General features: G+C 37.4%; 1 protein-coding gene across 11 annotated transcripts in view; it reads left to right on the top strand.

Moving 5' to 3' along the window:
* The window catches only part of TCF12 (transcription factor 12), a 382,275-nt gene extending 360,407 nt beyond the window's left edge, over nucleotides 1–21,868 (top strand). For 7 of the 11 annotated variants that reach the window (XM_047861844.1, XM_047861843.1, XM_047861847.1 and 4 more), the window contains 5 exons: nucleotides 3,117–3,231; nucleotides 4,398–4,560; nucleotides 9,135–9,367; nucleotides 16,252–16,405; nucleotides 19,511–21,868. In XM_047861844.1, the coding sequence (XP_047717800.1) occupies nucleotides 3,117–3,231; nucleotides 4,398–4,560; nucleotides 9,135–9,367; nucleotides 16,252–16,394 (654 nt within the window). In that variant the 3' untranslated portion in view covers nucleotides 16,395–16,405; nucleotides 19,511–21,868. The remainder of the gene's footprint in view (nucleotides 1–3,116; nucleotides 3,232–4,397; nucleotides 4,561–9,134; nucleotides 9,368–16,251; nucleotides 16,406–19,510) is intronic. The other 4 variants (XM_047861848.1, XM_047861846.1, XM_047861853.1 and 1 more) reach the window with 2 other exon arrangements.
* Nucleotides 21,869–22,564: the final 696 nt, after the last annotated feature.

Genomic DNA, 22,564 nt, shown 5'->3' with positions numbered 1-22,564 from the left:
CCACTTTGTCACAAATGGCAAGATGTCATTCTTTTTGATGGCTGAGTAATATTCCACTGTGTGTATATACCACATCTTCTTTATCCATTCATCAGTTGATGGACATCTGGTCACTCTCCATAGTTTGGCAGCTATAAACTATAAACATTAGGGTGCATGTACCCCTTCGATTTTGTATTTTTGCATCCTTTGGGTAAATACCTAATAATACAATTGCTGGTCTGTAAGGTAGTTCTATTTTTATTTTCTTGAGGAACTTTCATACAGTTCTACAGAATGGCTGTACCAGTTTGCATTCCTACCAACAGTTCCAGAGTGTTCCTGTTTCTCCACATCCTTGCCAGCACCTGTTGTTTCTTGTGTTGTTAATTTTAGCCATTCTGACAGGTGTGAGGTAGTATCTCATCAGGTTTTGATTTGTATTTTGCTAATGATGAGTGATATTGAGCATCTTCTCATGTATCTGTTAGCTATCTGGATGTTTTCTTTAGAAAAGTGTCTATTCATGTCTTCTGCCCATTTCTTACCTGGGTTGTTTGGTTTTTTGGTGTTGAGTTTGAGAAGTTCTTTATAGATTTTGGATATTAACTAACAGTCTATTTTCTTTTAAATTACTTGGTATGATAGCTCAAAATACTAGGTAAGAACAAAATTCAGCACATATTACCAAGGATCACAGGAAGTTTTAGTTCACATTATAAATACAAACACAGAATTCTTAGCTTTTACTGTATCCTGTGGGATTTCTTCAGCCAGTCAAAATTGTCATGGTAATATCTATCTATAGAATAGGCCTAGGCTTTTAGAGTCTCAAAGAATTTGCAGCTATATAGCTGTATATTGTATTTATACTATATTTATTTTTATAAATGGGATTTTTGAACTGACCTTCTCCTTAGGTCATTGAGTAGTTCATAGCAAGCAAAGAAAGCCAACTAATCTTCAGCAATGACTAATCCTCAAATAAATTTAGAAGTAGATAGGGAATACACTAGGTGGGGTGTTTTTTTTTTTTTTAACTACATCAAAGAATAAGAGTGGAAAACAGACATTTCTTTAAAAGTGCAGTAGAAAGCGTGCCTGGGTGACTCCATTGGTTAAGCATCTGACTTCAGCTCAGGTCATGATCTCACGGTTCGTGGGTTCAAGTCCCATATCAGGCTCCTCACTGATTTGCGGAGTCTGCTTGGGATTCTCTCTCTCTCTCCCTGTCTCTGCTCCTCCATCACTCACACTTTCTCTCTCAAATAAAATAAGTCAACTTAAAATAGAAAGTGTGGTAGAAGACCTGACATGTTATAATCAGGTCCAGTATCAAATGGCCTGTATTGCCTAAAACTTTGCTTTGGTTCCTTTTGTGTAGCTTACAGGAAACCAAAGGGTAAACTTGCATAGGGGTATTTATACCTCTTAAGGTAAAATCCATACAAAGTCATGAAATATAAAAGCTATATTAATTACTGAAGAGAGATTCAAACAAAGCAGTTTACTGGGATTGAAGGATTTATTGAAAAACAGTGATTCTCATGTACAACTCCAGGCAATAAACCTCTTTAATTAAAGGCTTAATCTTGTAGATGACACATGTGCTACTGTTCTAACAAAAAGCTTCATTTTTTACCAGTTTTTCTAAAAATACTACTATAGCTTAAATACTTGGTGGTATTTGCATGCCTTACCTTCCAATTTTGGGCTAATTGATTTATGGAATTTGACTAAAACAATAAAAATTATATGGCATTTTTGTTGCTTGGCAGTGCAGAACTTCTTTTTTTTTTTTTAAGTGTATTTACTTATTTTAAGAGAGAGAGAGAGCACAAGCAGGGGAAGGGCAGTGAGAGAGGGAGAGAGTCCCAAGCAGGTTCCTTCCACACTGTCCACACAGAGCCTGACCCAGGGCTTGATCTCATGAACCGTGAGATCATGACTTCAGCCAAAATCAAGACTCAGACACTAGATGCTTAACTATAAGCTACCCAGGTGCCCCCAGAACTTCTGCTTTAAGTTAATTTCATTTTTTTAATGTATATTTATTTTGAGAGAGCAAAAGGGTGCACATGCTCAAGAGAGAGAGTGTCCCAATGTGTAGGGCTCGATCTCATAAACCACGAGATCATGACCTGAACTCAAATGAAGAGTTGGATGCTTAACTGACTGAGCACCCGTAGACTGCTTTTTTAAGGTTTTTGAGGGAGTCAGAGGAAGAAAAAACAAGACACTATATGTATGTGTGTGTGAGGAAAAGAGTATACCAGAGTATAAATAAATAATATTACTTGGAAGATAGCAATATTTTGTTAAATGCAAATTCATACTTAGGTGGTATATGAAATACATGATCAGAATGATATAGGTTTATTAATAGATACTATAATGTGTAGCATTTTATGACTTACAGAGTGCTTTGTCTAGTTCATTTGCTTCACACAACAACCTTCTGTAGGATACAACATTTGAAAGTTGGAATTTTATAATTTAAATATTTTGATTCAAAAGCAATCTATAGGGGCGTGTAGGTGGCTCAGTCGGTTAAGCATCTGACTTCAGCTCAGGTCGTGATCTCACAGTTCGTGAGTTTGAGCCCCATGTCAGGCTCTGTGCTGACAGCTCAGAGCCTGGAGCCTGCTTCGGATTCTGTGTCTCCCCCTCTGTCTGCCCCATCCCTGCTCATGCTCTCTGTCTCTCTGTCTCTCAGTAGTAAATAAATGTTAAAAAGAAAAAAAATTTTTTTTTAAAAACAATCTATAGTAGTCTGTCAAGTCTTTTGAAATCCAAAAATCAGGGGCACCTGGGTGGCTCAGTCAGTTGAGTGTCTGACTTTGGCTCAGGTCATGATCTCATGGTTCATGGGTTCGAGCCTGCTTTGGATTCTGTGTCTTCCTCTCTCTCTGCCACTACCCCTCCTTGTCTGTCTGTCTGTCTGTCTCTCTCTCTCTCAAAAATAAAAATAAAACATTAAAAATTAAAAAAAGGAAATCCAAAAATGAGAAAACTAGCATCCCAAAAAAGTTGCTAAATTCAGGTAGATATTTTCTCTATTAAACCCATTAAAAGAATTTGAACAATTATTGCCTCTGAACAGTCTTAACTTTTTTTTTTTTTTTTTTTTACTTTAGGTTGGAACTCATCGAGAAGACTCTGTCAGTCTCAATGGCAATCATTCAGTCCTGTCTAGTACAGTCACTGCTTCAAGCTCAGACTTGAACCATAAAACACAAGAAAATTACAGAGGTAACTGTATTGTTGGCTTTCAGCAGTAATGTATACAGAGATAAATAACACTTGGAACACTATCGTCTTTTTTACAAGCAGATTGACATCTGTGAATCAAAAGTCATCTTAGGTGGGGGAATTCCAAACAGTAGTGCTACTGAATGCAGAGGATAGATATTTAGGGTTCCAATTGCCCCATTTGGCTGGGCCAATTGTAGATACTTCTTGATGGATGGAACCACATGCAAACTGTTCAGTACTTACTGGTCGTCTTACATTCTTCTGCATCTGTCATGTCTCTCTTTCTTATCACTTCCCCTCATGACTAAATCCTCAGGGTCCCAAAAAGCCGTGAGAAATTATTCCAAATACGTTGAGAGCTATAAATGATGGTAGCTATTATTTAGAATATTATAATTCAGCTCGAGAGACAGACAATTCTGTTAGAAACAAACTGTCATAAATGTTAAGTACAAATATATAACTTATGTAAATAGATAATTTATATAAATATAAGTACAAATATATAACTAGTGTTAAGACCACCAAAATAAAGTTTTCCCAGGTATGTTTAACCGTGACACCCATTTTATTGTATTTATCTGAAAAAAATGTTACAACTTACTTCCTTTATTTACCTTAGCATCTTAGAAGTCAGTTTCTAAACTCCATCAAGTTTCTCATCCTAGTTCATTTCTTAAATAGTGCCTTAAAGTAAGTGTCAGAATGACCATCAAGGTCAGACTTTTTCTTTTAAATACGCGCTTTAGGGGCGCCTGGGTGGCTCAGTCAGTTGGGCGTCCGACTTCGGCTCAGGTCATGATCTCGCAGTCCATGGGTTTGAGCCCCACGTGGGGCCCTGTGCTGACAGCTCAGAGCCCGGAGCCTTCTTCAGATTCTGCGTCTCCTCTCTCTGCCCCTCCCCTGACTGGCACTCTGTGTTTGTCTCCGTCTCTCTCAAAAGCAAATAAACATGAACAAAAAATTTAAATACAGATGATTTAGAAATCATTTTCTCTAAGGTATGTGTATATGTTCTTTCCAACCTGAATAGTGTATTACCCTACATTTTCAGATTTCCATCAGAGTCCTGTAACAAGTAAGGGCATTCATCATCTAGAAAGCTTTCTACTATCTTAGTTCTAATTCTCGACATTTGTTTTGTTTCTTTACCTCTTTGTTAGGTGGCTTGCAAAGTCAGTCTGGAACTGTTGTTCCAGCAGAAATCAAGACTGAAAACAAAGAGAAAGATGAAAACCTACATGAACCTCCTTCATCAGATGACATGAAATCAGATGATGAATCCTCCCAAAAAGATATCAAGGTTTCATCTAGAGGCAGAACAAGGTATTTGTTACCATCCAGGTATTACATTGCACTCACTTGCCATGGGTGAAAATACTTGGAAAATTGAAGGGTGCCATGCATTTATTAAGTGTCAGATATGTTCTAAATACTATATTGGGACTTTATATATGTTACCTCATTTAGTGCTCACAACATCCCTAAAAAGGGAGGCATATGATGCTGACTCCAAAATTGTTTTCCATCATACCACAGTATTTTAGGGACTCCGTATAAAAAAGAATTACATCTCAGGGCACCTGTGTGGCTCAGTTGATTAAGTGTCTGATTCTAGGTTTTGGCTCAGATCATGATCTCATGGTTTGTGGGTTCAAGCGCCACCACAGGCTCTGTGCTAATGGTGTAGAGCCTGTTTGGGATTCTCTCCCTTTCTCTCTCAAAATAAATGAATAAACTAAAAAAAAAAAAAAATAATAAAGAGAATTACATCTCTCTCTTCAATTAGAGGACAAAATAATTAAAACAAGTAAAATTATCCATTGTAGACATTTAGATACATGACATCAATATTTGAATATATTATTTTAAGGCTGTGTATATAAGAAAACTCTATTGTATGATTTAAACTAGAGGGCAGCAAACAATGGCCTCTGGGCCAAATCTGGCTCACTGCCTATTTTTATAAATTTTACTGGATCACTGTCACATACCATTCATTTGCATATTATCTGTGACTACTTTCCCAATGCAATGGCAGGTTTCGGTAGTTGCAGCAGAGGCCAAATGCCCATAAGGCTGAAAATATTTACTTTCTGGTTTACAGAGGAAGTTTTGCCAACTCCTGGTTTAAACAATAATTTGAGAAGAGTATAGAAAGGGAAGTGCTCCAGGTGGACTTACGTCGTTGGGGAAGGTTTTCTAGAAACTGGACTTGACGTTGCTTTATAGCATGGATATTGACACATAGTTCATTAGTTTCAAATGAATTCCAAATTCTTCCCTTAGGTTTTTCTTCTACTTCTACATTAAATTTAGATGGTATATTTTTTGGCATATCCTGTTTTTTAGTATCAATGATATGTATTTATCACATAAAGATATTTAAAACATTGTTCTTTGTATTAAATTAGGGTGCAAAGGAGATTGTGTTAAGTATGGTAGATAAAACTAAAAACATTAAATTGAAAATTATTTTAAAAATTAAACCTTAAGATTCTAATACTGTCATTTTAGTAAGCATTGCATTCAGTTGTATAGGGGCAAGAAGAAGTAAAAATTGGGTCACGGAATCCAGAGACCACTCCTTTGAGACATCTTAATTATTTCATGGTTTTGTTATTCAAGTAGAATTTGAATAGAAACAGTTTGCATCTTCTCATTTTATAGTTCAGAGTTTGGCAAACTTTCTGTGGAAAGGGTAGATGATAGCTATTTTAGGCTTTGTGGGCCTTTTGGTGTCTATCACAACTACTCAGCTCTGCCGTTATAATAAAAGCATCCAGACAGTACATAAACAAATGGGCATGACTCTTCCAATAAAATTTTATGTAAGAAAACAAGGAGCCAGATCATGGGCCATAGGTTACTAAACCTATTATAGATGATCAGAAATTGAGAAGGCAGTAAAACAGGTTACTAATAACAGCAACGCTTAGTAATTAATAATAATTAATAGGTTAGGCTTACCTGGGTTTGAATTATGGCTCCATCACATACCTGCTGCGTGACCCTGGACAAGTTATTAAAGCTCTCTGAACTTTAGTTTCTTTTTCTCTGAAAAGAGACTTTCTATTGCTGGATTCTTATGGAAATAAACTGAAAAATGATGCATATAAAGCCCTTTACACACTCTGTTGCATGCAGTACATACTCAGTAAAGGTACTGTACTTACTGTTATCATGATAATTTTAGGTATGTGGTGTAGGCTTGCCTCCATGGAATACCAACCTAGGTCCTTGTCATTATACTGCCACTAATTAGCTGTATGATCCTGAGAAAATCTCTGATTTCTCTGGATCTAGCAGTAGTTCTCAGCCCCACTACATTTTTTTTTGTAAGTTTTTTGTTGTTGTTGTTGTTTGTTTATTTTGAGAGAGAGAGAGAGCGCGCATGTGTGCGTGCACACAGGGGAGGGCCAGAGAGAGAGAGAGAGAGAAAATTCCAAGCAGGCTGTGTACTGCCAGCACAAGCCAGATGTGGGGGCTGGATCCCATGAACTGCAAGATCATGACCTGAGCAGAAATCAAGAGTCTGATGCTCAACTGACTGAACCACCCAAGGTGCCCCGGAATCCTAAAACATTTTAGAAATACAGGTTGCCTTGGCACCAACCTAAGCTCACTGTATCAACGTCTTCTGTAGTGGGACCTATGAAACCTTTATTTTTCAAGTGCCCCTGAAGATTGTGATGGTAACCACATTTGGAAACCTTTGGACTCAATGACCTGTAAAGGTCCTTTGAAGTAAAAGAGCTAGGGATTCCCTATTATCAAAAGAATACTTTTATGTAATTTTTGGCAATTAGCTTGTAAAAATCTATTGTGTATTTACCCTTTATTACAGTATTCAAGGTTATTAGAGAAGAGAAAACATCTATTCTTTGCACATCATTTCAAGGTTCTGAGATACTCTGCTCAGTTGGTCATTTCTGATATAAAATAGAATTTTCTAAAAGTTATTCCAATGCATCCTCAATTTTTTTATCTGATTATTTAGTCCATTTTCACTACAGAAATTTGGAAAATACAGAACACAAAAATCGCAAGAAACTTTACTTCAAGATTTAACCACTGTTTACTTTTTAAGGAATATTTCTTTTTCCATAAACACAATTTAAATGGGAACTAAACTGAATATATGTTTTATAATGTCAACTTTTATTTCATATAACAGTGTATTTTTAACATTTTCATCTGTCCCTGAGTTTTCTCAAACATGGTTTTTTTTTCTTTGTTTTTGTTTTTAGCCAGGTTTATTGAAATTTAGTTCACATATAATAAAATACACCAATTTTAAGTGTACAGTTTTTGTCCTTTGAGAAATGTATATGGTCTTAATAACTACTACCATATTAATAGAGAATATTACTACCACCCCAAAAAGTTTCCTTATACCCCTTGGTAATCAGTACCCTTATTCCATCCCCTGGCAGCCATTGATCTGCTTTCCATTGCTACAGTTTTGTCTTTTCTAGAGGTTCATGTAAATCATACAGTATGTAGTCTTGTGTCTGGCATCTTTTAGTTAGCATAGTCTGAAGCTTAATTTTTAGAGGCTACATAGTAGGTAGTTGTCTGGATGTACTGTGCTTTATTTAACCTGTCTCCTATTATTGGACTGCAATTAGTTGCTAAAGTAAATAATTGTGTGATCAATTTTTACATAAAATACTATGAACATCTCTAATTATATCCTTAGGATGAATTTCTAAAGTTGGAATTGCCGATCAAGATGTAATAAACATTTTAAAGCTTTGGATATTTTGCCAGTTTGTCCTTCAAAAAAATTGTTCCAGTTTACCCATGTTTTAAAATCATTGCCACTGATGATATTTCTCTGTGAAACAAAAAGTAGTCCTTTTCTGAGATCCTTCTCTCATCCTCTACCTTTAGCTTGTCTTTCTCCTTTTCACCAGGTGCCTGCTAGAAGATATTTAAGAAGATGGGTTAGGCAAGTTAGAATGCATTAGTGTACTGGGACAGTGCTTCTCAAACCTTAATGTACATATGAACCAGCCAGGGATCTTGTTAAAATGTAACTTCCAATTTGTAGGCTTGCAGTAGAACTTAAGAGTTTATGGGGCTTGGGGGGGTTTTATTGGGGGAAGGGGGTTAATGTTTGTTTATTTTTGAGAGAGAGAACAAGCGAGCGCAAGCAGATGAGGGGTAGAGAGAGACTGAGACACGGAATCAGAAGCAGGCTCCAGGCTCTGAGCTGTCAGCACAAAGCCCAACACGGGGCTCGAACTCACAGTGAGATCATGACCTGAGCCAAAGTTGGATGTTTAACCCACTGAGCCACCCAAGCACCCTTGAGAGTTTGTTTTTAACAAGCTCCCGATAATGCTGATTCTGATGATCACAGTCTGAGTAGCAAGGTGCTAGAATATTATGTAGTCATTCAAATTATGTTTATGAAGAGTGGTGCTGGTATAGAGATGACTTTATGTTATAATGCACAGTGAAAATGCATTTAAAAATTTATGTGGTAGGGGCGCCTGGGTGGTTCATTCGGTTAAGAGTCCGATTCCTGATTTCAGCTTAGGTCATGGTCTCACACTTTCATGGGTTTGAATCCTGTGTAGGGCTCTGCGCTGACAGTGCGAAGCCTGCTTGGAATTCTCTCTCTTCCTCTCTCTCTGTCCCTCCCCCACTCGCTCTCTCTCAAAATAAATAAGCTTTAAAAATATATGTGGCATAATTTCAACTATATAACTGTGCATAAAATAAAGACTGGAAAGATATACATATAATCATGTTAAGTATAACTGTTACTACTGTTGGTAAAATTTGTAGATAAGTTTCATTTCCATCTTTATACTTTATGATTTTATATAATAAGCACATCATATTTTATAGGGAATCTAATAGACATTGTTGTTTACTTTGTTTTCTAGCAGTACTAATGAAGATGAGGATTTGAACCCAGAACAGAAGATAGAAAGGGAGAAGGAAAGGCGGATGGCTAACAATGCCAGAGAACGTTTACGTGTGCGGGATATTAATGAGGCATTCAAAGAGCTTGGTCGAATGTGTCAGCTCCATTTAAAGAGTGAAAAACCCCAAACAAAACTCCTTATTCTTCATCAGGCCGTGGCAGTCATCCTTAGTCTAGAACAGCAAGTCAGAGGTAAGTAGGTTCAGCAGAGATGCATAACTATTCTGCCTTAGGTAGGCAGACATTTCTTTTTCCACTTTCTCTTCTGCTTGGGAAGTTGTCTATGAATTCAACTAGTACTTCTGCCACTGCATCATCTGGATCGCGTTTTCTCTGTAGTTCTTCCACCTCCATCTCACAGTAGTGGTCAATATCTGTATGCTCAATGCTTCCCACAAACCAGTAGAGTGCAATCTTACAAATGTTGCAGGGAATAGCCAGCCTCTGCTCACTGCTCAGCATTAGTGCTTTCTGCCCCTTTGTTCTTGTTCTTACTGAATCTGGTCTTCCACACTGTTAAATTTACCTGCCTAGACCTGCTTCCTTCCCTGCTGCTTCCTGTCTTCCCCATTCTCTGTACTATATTTCTTGCCTGCTTTACCCTGGACCATTTATTATAATGGCCCTGCTGATTAATAGAATGCTTGATCATGGCCCCTCCTGGCTTTACTTCATATGAATGTCCTTTATACCCAAGTCAAAAAGGTCTCAAGGTTTTTTTGTTGATCCCTGATCAGGAATGCCATGAACTTCTTGGCCTAATATGCCCTGACATGTTTGAGTGTCTCTAAGTGACACATGTATGGTTTATACTGGCTCATCCACTGCTGGCTCAGACAACTGCCCCAACGGTTTTATCTTTCAGGAAATTTGATGGAATTTTGAAGAAGCTTTCAAACTTCATTTTTTGAACTAGCATTTATTGTTCACCTCTTCTGTCCCAGTCACCTATATGCTAGACCCTAGGTAACCGATTAATATGAGTTTCCTGCCCTTGAAAGGTTTTACCATTGAGCTTGATATTTTCCATATACCTATTTGTCTTCTTATCCAGAGTTATGAATGTTTTGTCCTAAGTCTTTTTACAAAGAATTATAGGTGTGGCGTTGGGTTCTAGACCCTACCTCTAACCTCTCTTCATTAAGAGCAACTCTATCTTTCTGATGTACTGGATATTTATGTAGGGTTTTATTTAAAGAAAGTTGGAAAAGGAAAAAGGAGTAGGACAGACACTTGACAGCTAAAACTGTGGATGACCCTCAGCATTGGTCACAGAAAGAATACTATTTCTGAGGAAACCAGAGTTGGAGAACTTGAACGCACTTGCAGAAAAACTTAACCATAGTAATTAACTGATCCATCCACTTCCCTCCAGTATATTTAATAAGAATGATGAGTAGATTATTTCATGCATAACCAATCTACCATTAAAACCAGATACTTGCTCCTAATAAGGCCATTGGAATATGTGTAAAGGGTAAATGTTAATGAAACCTGATTTTCAAAAATGTATGAACTCCCTTGGGATGTTCATAAAGACAGTCTGATTGTTGCCTGCTCATCTGTAGCAGGATCAGTGGTTTCTTGAGCCTTCAATATCTCCTGTCACTTTATCAAAGTTTTTTTGTGTTTGTTTGGTTTGGTTTTAATGTGTCTGACACCTTTTGTCTCACTCTGAAGGCAGTGAAGCACCCGTGTTTAGTGATCCCAGTACATCCATCCCACTGCTCTGCAGACCCAGGATATTTTCTACCCTGACTCTACCCAGCCATTTACTGTCAAGACCATTCCTACCACCTGGACTGTCTGGACAGCAGTGGTGCCAAAACTTACTCCTGTATAGTACCTTTCCTTCCCACTGTTTATTAGAGCTAGAATACAGAATATTCTTAGCTTTTTGTTTAAGATCAGAGGTTCCTACTCTCAGACCTAAGTCATCAATGAGAAATACCTCTGTGTTTGGAAAAGTTATAAACTCCACCATGCCTGGGGGGATCTTATTCATTCACTTGCAAGATTTGACTTTGTAGTGGTTCCATACAAGTAGCTAGGACAGGAAAGCTGAGTCTGAAACAAGATGTAACAGCTAGGCTCATCCAACTGCGTTATAACTTTCTGGTCACTGTTAATGGGTACTGACTTTCTTCCACAGTTCTGGAAAGCTCTTTATAGGGAACCACTGACTGATTAGAGTTTGAACAGAATTTAAAATACACTGAAATATAGGGGCACTTGGGCGGCTCAGTCGGTTAGCGTCCGACTTCAGCTCAGGTCATGATCTTGCGGTTCGTGGGTTCAGGCCCCATGTCAGGTTCTGTGCTGACAGCCTGGAGCCTGCAGCCTGCTTCAGATTCTGTGTCTCCCTCTCTTTCTGCCCCTCACCTGCTCATGCTCTCTCTCTCTTTCTGCCCCTTCCCTACTGTCTCTCAAAAATAAATAAACATTAAAATACACTGAAATATAACCTCATTAGGGGCTATTTTCCTATTCATAAAAGCCTACCACCTTCCTCCCACTCTTACACTCTGGGCTTCAGAGCCCAGAGCTTTTATTTTACAGCTTTAATGTAAAAGCCTTGGGACCCATGCAAGATCCTTCTTGAAAGGCACTCTGATGGCTGTCTGTCAAACAGGATTTAGAACCCTTCATGCAGCCCATATACCTGCGCTTTGCTATGGCAGCACCTTTAGAGTTTAGTATAGCCACTGTCCTTCTCTGGACTTTATCTCTAGCAGTTGTGAGTTGTTTTGGTAACCTGTTTATTTTTGGCAGCCTCTTTATCCCTGCAAGGGTTTCACCCACTGGTCACTGGGCCCAGCAATTTCTAGAAGGGTACACATTTTGTTTACATGACTACTTTGGACATTCTCTGGAGTCTTGTGCTCACCTTCTGCCTTGGGATAGTGCTTCAAGACTGTATCTGGCTATCTACAACCTGTCTTCCCTGGACAAGTAGCTATATATATCAGGAGGGCAGTCAGCAGTGTATTCTGGAGAAGAGCAGGAGGAGTGGCTTCCCTTCCAAGCCTCAGATTTTGTCAAAGCAATTTTTTTGCCTTGGTACCTCACATACCAAATTCCATCTGGTCCCTGCCATTGCCAATTTAGGCCTTTCCATTATGACCAGTATAATGTTAACATTACAATTTTGCTGATCAATAGATTTTACATATTACTTTCAAGTTTGTACTTTCAGCTTTACTAATGATTAGATTAATGGTCAGACATTTCCTCCTCAGATTCTTTCACAGGTCTACTCAGTCAGCTTACTTCCCTTCCAGTGATAATTTGCGGACAATGGAACTATTAGGATTTTAGTTTCCTGGTGTCTTAGGAAGTTTGAAGATAAGTGAGCAAGGACAGTGCTTCCCAAATCTGACTGGTCCCAGAATCACCTGAAGCTTTTCCTTTTCCCAAACAAATTTCCAGACCCTCCCCTCAGGATATTTTAATTTAGTTGAAATGATTTGATAATAACATATTCATAGTCTTAGCATATTCATTGGTAATACTCCTTACTAAATCTCCACTGAAATGAATAAAAATAAAATTAGTCCACAAGGATAAATGGGAGAGAAGAAAGCATAGCAAATGAGAGAGCAAAATATGTATATATGATGGAAAGTAGACAAAGTAGTGGTAATTGACTTATTTAGAAGGAAGAAATTAAGTGGAGCAGGGAGGGATATACCAACAAGAAGCAGATAATTTTGTTCCACAAAGCTCCTAGCCCCTGAAAGGCTCTATTCTTTGGAAAAGGCAGAAGTCAAGCATTACCTGAAAACAGGAAGATTAACTGCAGGTCTGTCTGCTATGGAAAAGTTGTATCCCTGTGAGTCAAAATATTAACAGAATTCTGGACAAATAATGCTGGGTTACAGGAGATAGTGTAGCAGTGTATTTCTCTGAAGAGAAATAATTTTCAATCTAGAATTCTGTGTGTAGTCAAACCATTAATCAAAGAGTGAAGAACAGAATAAAGATATTTCAGATATGCAAAGGCTTTAAAATTTTACCTCCCATGTGCATGTTCTCAGAAAGCTTCTGGAACCTATGCTGTAGGTAACCAATAAAGACAAAGGCATGGGAGCCAGGAAACAAAGATTCCAGCACAAGTGAGCATCAAAAGGAAATCTCATGACAAGATCTGCTAGGCCTAGAAAATCAAGGTGCCTATTAGTCCACATTGAAAATAGAAGATGGTTAACTGCAGAAGAAAGTTTTCCGGGGAAAGAAGATGGAATTAATAGATGATACAATGGTGTCTTTGAGGTTTTAAGATAAAAAAAAATGTTGACAGGCATTTGTTAGATCTGTTGGAGCATGGGTATGAGGACAAAATTAGTATTACTAGCAAATGAAAAGCAAGGCAACTATTAACTAAAGGAAAAGCAAAAAGTCATATGAGCAAGGAAACAATGTAAAATTCTTGACTTGTGTGTTTGTCCACATAGTTATTATAAGAAATATTTACTTAGTCATAATAATGTAAGAAGTGACTATGGAGTTAGCCAAAATTTGAGCTTTGGGTAGGTTGGCTCTCTTATAATTAATGAAATGTGAGAGAGACCATCACTTCTCATGCCCTGCAGGTAATGTCTTTCTTCTACTCACCTGTACATCAGGCCTTCTGGCTACTTAATATATTTGCTATGGGCTGCTCTCACATACCAAAAAGTATTAAAAAACACTAGCATTTGCCTTTTTTGGATCAAACTTCACATTTTCTAGAGCTTACTGTAGTATTTTCTTGCTTCTTCCAGCCCTTAGTGTTCTTTGACTAACTGGCTTATAGGATCTTGCCTAACTTGAGTTTTTGCTTCTGGTCCTTTCTAGCTATTCTGATCATGCCTGCTAGATCCTCATGTGACACAAGGTCATAGTTAGCTAACAGCAATGTTTTATTATAAGAGCATTGCGAGCCTTCTTATGAGAAAAATGTGAACCTGTTTCAATTGGAAAACTTTCAGTTCTCGCTTTCGCCTCTTTGGATTTAACATGTTAATTTATGCCCTCTTTTTGGTCTCTTTAGTCATTAGACTGCTGCCTGCCCGGTAAAGGGATGTGACACTTAATAAAAAACAAAAATCTTGGGATGCCTGAGTGGCTTCGTTTGTTAAGCATCTGGCTTTGGCTCAGTACATGATCTCACTGTTTGTGAGTTCGAGCCCTGCATTGGACTCTGTGCTGACAGCTCAGAGCCTGGATCCTGCTTTATATTCTTTGTTTCCCTCGCTGCCCCTCCCCTGCTTGTGCTCTGTCTCTGTCTCTCAAAAATAAATAAATGTTAAAAAAATTTTTTAAAAACTATTCTTATTAGTTAGAGGTGCACAATTACTTGTTAAGAAAGCAGTTCCTGATATTTTTACATAATGATGAACATGCCTTTTTATTTTACTACTTACCCTAATAAGTGTGTACCTTTCTTTCTTCATTGATCTTCCTCATTTTATAGGCTTCATGTCTTTTCCTAAATGCAGGAGCTGAGAAAGTGGGAACTCTAAGATGAAATTTTATCATTACGTATGAGTAACAGTCAGTAGAGTTAACTAGATTTACCATAATAAATACTGTTTTCATTATAAACAAGTTTTTTTAAGATTTTTTTTTTAACATTTTATATTTAGGTCTTCTCCACACCCAACATGGGGCTCAAACTGACAACTTTGAAATCAAGAGTCACATACTCTACCAACTGAACCAGCCAGATGCCCTAAGATTTTTGTTTAAGTTTATTATTTTGAGAGAGAGAGAGAGAGAGAGAGAGAGAGAGAAAGTGTGTGAGTGAGAGAGAAAGAGAGAGAAAGAGCAGGGGAGGGGGCTTATAGAGAGAGGGAGAGAGAATCACAAGCAGGCTCCATGTTGTCAGCCAGAGCCCAACATGCAGCTCAAACTCAGAAACAGTGAGATCATGACCTGAGCTGAAACCAAGAGTCGGACACTTAACCGACTGAACCAACCAGGCACAACCCCCCTTCCAAAGATTACTTTTAAGTGATGTCCACACCCAGTGTGGGGCTCAAAACCATAATCCCAAGATCTAGAGTTACATGCTCCACCATTGAGCCAGCCAGGTGCCCCTTCATTGCAGACTAAGTGATCCTTTTATATTACATTAATTAGGACATTTTTAGTCAGTTTATAAAAATATATAAAACAACTTTTCACTTACACTTTATGTTATTATCAGAAACAAAAAACCAGAAGCTGTCATGAGTTGGATATCTTGTGCTTAAAAGTCACTTAAAGAAAATATAACATGATAAGTAATTCTCACATGGATTTTGATCCAGTAGGTCTCCAGTGCAATGGATTTTCTTACCTTTTATTTTGCATAGTAAGACCCACTACTTTTAAAAATGCCCACTTCAAAAGTTCCATCTAGTTGTCTCTGCTATCTTATATACAAAGCAGTAAAGAAGGTTTTTATCACCCTTTTAATCACACCTCTAGCTATAGAAAAAACCAATCATTTTATATATATATAAATATATATAAATATATATATATATATATATATATATATATGCACAAGATATGTACCAGCTACCTCTTTCCCTAGAGGAGTTGGCACATTTTTTATAGAAGATTGGCTGAGGGTATCTATTTCATCATTTTCTGAACTGATAAAAGTCTAGGTAAAGCACAGATGTCTCTCTCCAGGTACATGGAGAACGTCAGCATCTGTATCAATCCCATGTACCATGTCTTAGCAGGATAGTGAGGAGACTTTGTAGACTAACATCAGCACTTGCCAAAATGTTTGAAGCAATAAAAGAACTGCCTTTGGAGGTTGATGTAGATGAAATCAAACACTTGAAGACTAAAGCATAAGTAGAAAAGGAGAAAACACCAAATACTAAAAAGCTTAAGCCTGGAGGTTCATGTAATCCGGGCGTTTGTGGGAGCACATCGTTGTTGCCTTTATGTGATGTTATTCAGTGTGGAAATGAAGTTACAGAGAGGTAATATCCACAGAAAGAAAATAGAAGAGCAATTTGTTCAGTTTAAGACCTAAGAGTCCCTGATTCATAACTAATGACTATAATGATAAAAATTATTTTCCCCTGTTTCAGAGAGGAACCTTAACCCCAAAGCAGCCTGCCTTAAGAGAAGGGAAGAAGAAAAAGTTTCTGCCGTATCGGCAGAGCCGCCAACCACACTGCCAGGAACCCATCCTGGGCTTAGTGAAACTACCAACCCTATGGGTCATATGTAAACATCAGCCAGGTAAGTATGAGTATGAAAAGAAACAACAAGAATTTACCTGATTCATCTTAAACTGAGTTAGAACCTTTGAACAGAATTCTCTGGTGGCAATGGTAATGCTAAAGGTCACATGTAATTTGAAATCCCAACAGTTTCTTTTCTGTGGTATCACCATACTTAGAAAGCCAGTGTCCTTTAATATCAAATTACTGTTCAGTGTGGTAGTATCCTGTGATTTATGAAGAATTTTGGGTTCTCCTGCTCTGGATCATCATGTGTACACTCTCACATGAGTATTATTCTGATCCAAGAAGAAAATAGTGCAGTGACTCATCTGTCAAATACTTTTGCTGCCGCTCATACTCCTCATTTCTCTACTCAAAAATACTTGACTGTGATCATCAACCAGTTTTTTGTTAATCCACCTACCTCTTCTTATCATGAAATCTTTATACACAAAAGAAGCACTGTTTGCTTCCATTTGGAACGACAATGCAAATTTGTAATATGCATCTTTCTTCCCTTGTAAGGCTATTAATTATACCTTTTGGAATCTAGTGAACATAAAGGTATTACATATGATAGAACCACAGTGCCCTTCTCTGTGGAATTTTACATGTTGAAAAGCTGTTCTTTTATCTTTCTATTCATGGAGTAAACACAATTCGCTTCTGTATGATTTTTTTGTTTAACAAAATGACAAAGGTAATAGAAGTTTTTGCCCAAGTAGTTAATGTGAATCATCTTTTTTCTTAACTATATACAGGTACATGATCTATAATAATCTAAGTTGTAGTTATTATTTAGGTGGCAGAAACTAATATAGATTATAATTAAATATTTGGGACACTAGCACTTTAACTGGCAGCATGGATTAGGAATACATCTCTGGGAACCTCATTCATATAATCTGCTTGCAGCAGGGTGTAGTTCTTTTCCCAGTTTCATCAACATATTAAAAGCAGTAAGGTAAAGCTGAGTGGATGGGAGGGAGGTGTGGAGCACAAAAAAATATGAAGTGCACTTTCATTTGGTCAGCTTTGCGCCTATCTCATTTTGAGCTGAAAGTGTAGAATTTGATAGCATATTTTGTAAACTACAAACATTACTCAATTTACCTTTTCCTGAAGAATTTGGTTCCTACCACCTCTACATGTATCCTTCCTGAGATCAAACTAGACCAATACTAAAGATTTCATTCGGGGACAAAAGGAAAAAAAGTTAATGTAATTATTTGTCATTTATAATTATAACACTAGCACACTGGAGAAAACCAAAACCACCTCCCCCACAAAAAATATCCAGCAACCTAATTATGCATATCAAAGAGAGACTTCAAGAGCTAGTTAGCTTACAGATCCTTAACACAAGCTATGTTTAATATTTTGTGGAAAATGTAGAATATCATGAGAAAATAGACTTTAAAGTTTTAAAATAAAAACACACCATTGTTCCTCAATGCAAAAGTGACTTTCTAAATTGTCAGTTCATTTTAAAGAAAAGTGATGAAAGGTAATTTGTGATGCTCAGGTCCCAGGTAGCCACCAGGCTGTGAAAAGAGCTGTCAGATTTATCGAGCTGTCAGATTTATCACAAAGCCTGCGTCTCTCTCTAGTTGTACCTGTTTCCTCTTACTCTCCTTTCTGGTCCCTCTCCAGCTCTTTCTCCTTCAGGTCTGTCTCCCTACCTCCCATCTCTTCCCCTGTTTACTTCCTTTTCTTTTATGGCTTTTCTATATCTCCTACTGCTTTCATGTCTCTACCCTTATCTCTAGAATGAGGAAATTCCCACACTTAGGGTAAAATTAAACCTGAGCATTCTTACCTGTCAAAAAGAGATCAAGAATCCTTTAAAAAAAAAAAAAGTTTCAGGATTATAAGAAATGCAGTAAATGAATTTGGTTCCATAACATTTTATAAGTTAGTGTTTATTATCTTAACATATGTTTTAAAAGTTGCTAATTTCATAAAGGTGGTCATCTGGTTTCACCTGATAACATTCAGTTCTTTATAGAACTAAATAACAGATTAAAACCAGCAAAAGACTGGCCAGCAGGAAAATGACTGCTAAAACAAAAATGGCTGATAAATGGCCTTGGGGTGACTGACCCTAAAAGCACAGATTTTGCCACCACATAATATAAAGCCAAGTAGCTTTGAATATCTCAGTTATCCATTTCTAAGAGCATAACTCTATTAGGAAACAGTACTGTTGTTAGTTTAATAAACATGTGAAAGGTGTGATTCTTGGTAAGATTATTGTCATCAAAAATGACTAACAAAGGGGCGCCTGGGTGGCGCAGTCGGTTAGGCGTCCGACTTCAGCCAGGTCACGATCTCACGGTCCGTGAGTTCGAGCCCCGTGTCGGGCTCTGGGCTGATGGCTCAGAGCCTGGAGCCTGTTTCCGATTCTGTGTCTCCCTCGCTCTCTGCCCCTCCCCCGTTCATGCTCTGTCTCTCTCTGTCCCAAAAATAAATAAACGTTGAAAAAAAAAAAAAATGACTAACATGGAAAATTTCAGTGTTAACAACTATGTGTATTGAGACTATAAGTGTGTAAAAAATTTGTACTAATACTAGTAAAGTTTAATAATTGATTCACTCATTGAACATTTATTGAGGATCTTCTAATGGACTGGGAATAGGGACCAATGTGAAAACAAATACCAAATGGTCCTAACTTCAGAAACTTGCTGCTTAGAGAAGATGTATAAACTATGAACACAGTATGGTGGACTGGATGTATCAGTAAAGGGATGCTTTCACATTGTCTCTCCACTGAGAAATGAACGAGTAGAACCTCAGAGCTCAGGTATTGCCAACTTGAGTGTTGCATACCATTCAAAATAAAAGTTTGCATAATTGCCCCAGCTGTCGTATAATCCTGTATCTTGTGATTGCTGTAATCACGTGATCTCCTTTAAAAATCTTACCACACCATTTCAATTACACCTTAAAAGCAATTCTGAAACTCTTTTATAAGTCATTGAGCAGACTGCTAATTTAGAATAAACCTGGTATAAATGAGAAATATCAATATCGATTTGTTTTTTTCTGGGGAGGTATTTATTTTTAACAGTGATATCCTAATTGGTTCTGTTCTTTCTCTTGGCTCTCCCTGCCACAGTTCCAGAGTTATCAGTAGGCTAGATAGAAGGTGACCTCTCCTCATAAGGACTTGGACAACTCAGATTATCTGAAGACACAAACCTGTTAGGAGGGAGAAGAAAAAACAAAACACTTGAAGCAAGAAACTCAAATGTAATCCTACGATCAAAGCAACTGGTCAACACTTCCATCAGAAGTGAAGATAGGAAGCTCATCAGATAGAACGTCAGCCCATGAAATGTTTGCAGCATGTCATTTTGTTGCAAGCAGTGTGTCGCTTCTGCACAATCAGAGACTGTCTCGTTCTCTCCACTCACCGTGGAAGTTGCCTTGTGCCTAAACTGAATTGACAAATGCATTGTAACTACAAATTTTATTTATTGTTATGGAACTGTAAGGTCTACATATAAAGGGAAAAAGTTAATGTGGAAAGCTGATCTATACTCAGCTGATGCCAGCATTCGTTAAAGCTGTTCACGTGCAGAACAAAGCAGTGACAACCATTGGCCCTTAGCATTCCCGGCATACCTATTAGTGTCTTAAAAAGGAAGGGAAAAGTCTTTTGTTTGCCCTCTCCTATCCTTTTGCCATATGAATAGTGTTTTCCATGAAATAGGAAAATATTACTTGGTATAGCATTTCTCTCACTCTCATTTTTTCATTCATTTTTATTTTCTCTTTGTGGGTGTTATATTTGGTCTCTGAATCTGAATAGTTAATGGTCACAATCCAGAATCCTCATGTAGCCCTATGTGCTTTGCATATTTACCTTACAAAAATCAACAGAGACCATCTGTGACCATACCCTAGCTAAGATTTTAAAGGGGGAAATTTTGTCCCCTAGATTTTCCCCAAAATAAACATTGCTTTATTTCTAATAATAACCAAGACTTTTCAAGCTTCTAGGTTTCATAGTAAAGCTTGTAATAGCAAGAGTGTAAATTACAAGGGAAGAATCTACTTAGAAATTGCTTTGTTTTCCAAGCAGTAAGTACTACATATAGTACTTGTAAAGTGTTAGCTGTAAGTAAGCACAAAATGGATTTAAAATACAAAGCAGATTTTCAGGCTGTGATTATGGTGACTGTAACAAAACCCAGTAGTCACCGAGGCAGGTAGTGTGATAAATGAACACAGCACTCTGAGGCTAATTACCTAATGGAATACAAGAGCAATGGTCACCCGTGTTTCCTTATCCTCGCCTTTATTTCTCTGTCACTTGGATGGCTGGTCAATGGGGAGGAATTCAGTGGGTGATTTAATCAACCGCAAACCATCTGCCCCTGTCCCAAGAAGATGAGCCAGATTAGCAGTAAACCAGTGCTTGTCGGTCCATCTTAGCACAGTACATTAAGGCACCCCTCTGTTTCTAATCCTTCAGAGTTGTTTTTTAAGATATCATAATCACTTTGAACTTCCATGAAATCTGTCTTCCACCACAACAGCCCTGGGAGAGAAAAACATGCTAAACAAGGTTGTCTTGGCTTAATAATTCCTTATGGCCAATATCAACAAAGGCAGTCAGCACACAGAAGAAAGGACCCAAATCACTATGTAACTCAAAGATTTCTGTTAATTTGAAAGAACAAAAACAATTAAGACAGGACTTCAGATCCTCCAATCAGGATGATTCCTAACAAATTGGTCTTTTGTGAACTTAGTGGACTTTTTGGTTACTTTAATTTGCATATATTCTCCAAGTACATCAGACTCTATCTGTGGCCTTGTTCTTCATTTCAGTGTTAATCAGCTAAACAGAAGTCGTTGCTTATGATGTGTGAGTGAACATACGCCACTGCCTGGCCTTTTTTTCTTCAGAGCTTGTTGTCTTTTTCGCTATATTAGACTTTGCAGTATGCCCAGAAGCTTTCCTTCATAAAATAGAAAGAAAAAAACATTTGGCTTATTTTTCACTGTAGCTAGTCTTTTATACAATAATCTTGTAAGAAAATTTCTTGAATTCTAAATATTACTCTTTCTAGATTTTTGAAATCGAAAAGTTTTCAGTAAAAAGTTTCTTACTTTATTTTATTATATTAGGTAGTAAAAATGTAGGGTTATTTACCATAACCTGTTCATTAATATCAGAAATTTACAATAGCATTTTAAGACCATAGTAGGATTCTAGCATACCGTGTAGTACCTATGGAGTATTGTAAGAGCTAATTGTCCGAGATGAATTGCTTCTCATCTTGTTCTCCAGTTTCCATTGTTGGTTTATTGCAGATTTGTATCCTGTGTCAAATTCAAGGTATTATTGATAAACCTTTTCAACCAGCAGCAAGAAGTTCAAAATTTTTTCTGTCACTGTAACAGAAAACACAATATGTATATAACATTTATGTAGCAATAAATGTGCCATCTTTTTTTTAACATAGTAAACTAGTGAGTTTTTTACATTCCTCTCTCAAAGAATAATGCATTTTGTTCTTTTCTCCATCTCATTCCTTCCACACTGCTTTGCTTTTTTCTCCCCAGCTTTGTTGACACATAATTGACATAGCATTGTGTAAGTTTAAGGTGGACAATATAATGATTTGAGACCTGCATATATTGCAAAATGATTACCACAGTAAAGTTTTAACATATCCATCACCTCACATAATTGCTTTTTCTGTGTGTGTGGTGACAATTTTTCAGGCTGACCGTGCTTTTCATAATCTGCATTATTTACAACATTATCTGGGAGGCCCGTCAGGATAGAATCAGGCTTGTGGAGCCAAGTTGGTAATCTACTTTGTGGTTGCCCTGGCTTGTGTATTTCTCCCCTTGCCCTCTCTACTGATTGTGGCCTTTTTAGCCTTTTCCTGAAGGTTGACCAAACTTTGATTAGTAGTTAAAATCTCTTCTGCAGATTGAGAAAAAAGCAAAGATGGAAAAACATACAAATGAGGCTTTTCAAATTAACAATTTTTGAAGTACTTTCACATTTTATATCCCTTTTCTCACAAATGCCTATGTCAGAATTAGAAAATGTTATTATTTACTGTTTTCAGATAAAAAGCTCTGCTTTCATCTAGGTTTTCCCACACACCCGCACCCACCCGTCACCACCACAGATATATGTAGAGAC

The sequence above is a fragment of the Prionailurus viverrinus genome, chromosome B3, assembly GCF_022837055.1.
Source record: "Prionailurus viverrinus isolate Anna chromosome B3, UM_Priviv_1.0, whole genome shotgun sequence".
Lineage (NCBI taxonomy): Eukaryota > Metazoa > Chordata > Mammalia > Carnivora > Felidae > Prionailurus > Prionailurus viverrinus.
Note: the sequence above shows the minus strand (reverse complement) of the source record. Positions and strands in the feature narration are given on the sequence as shown.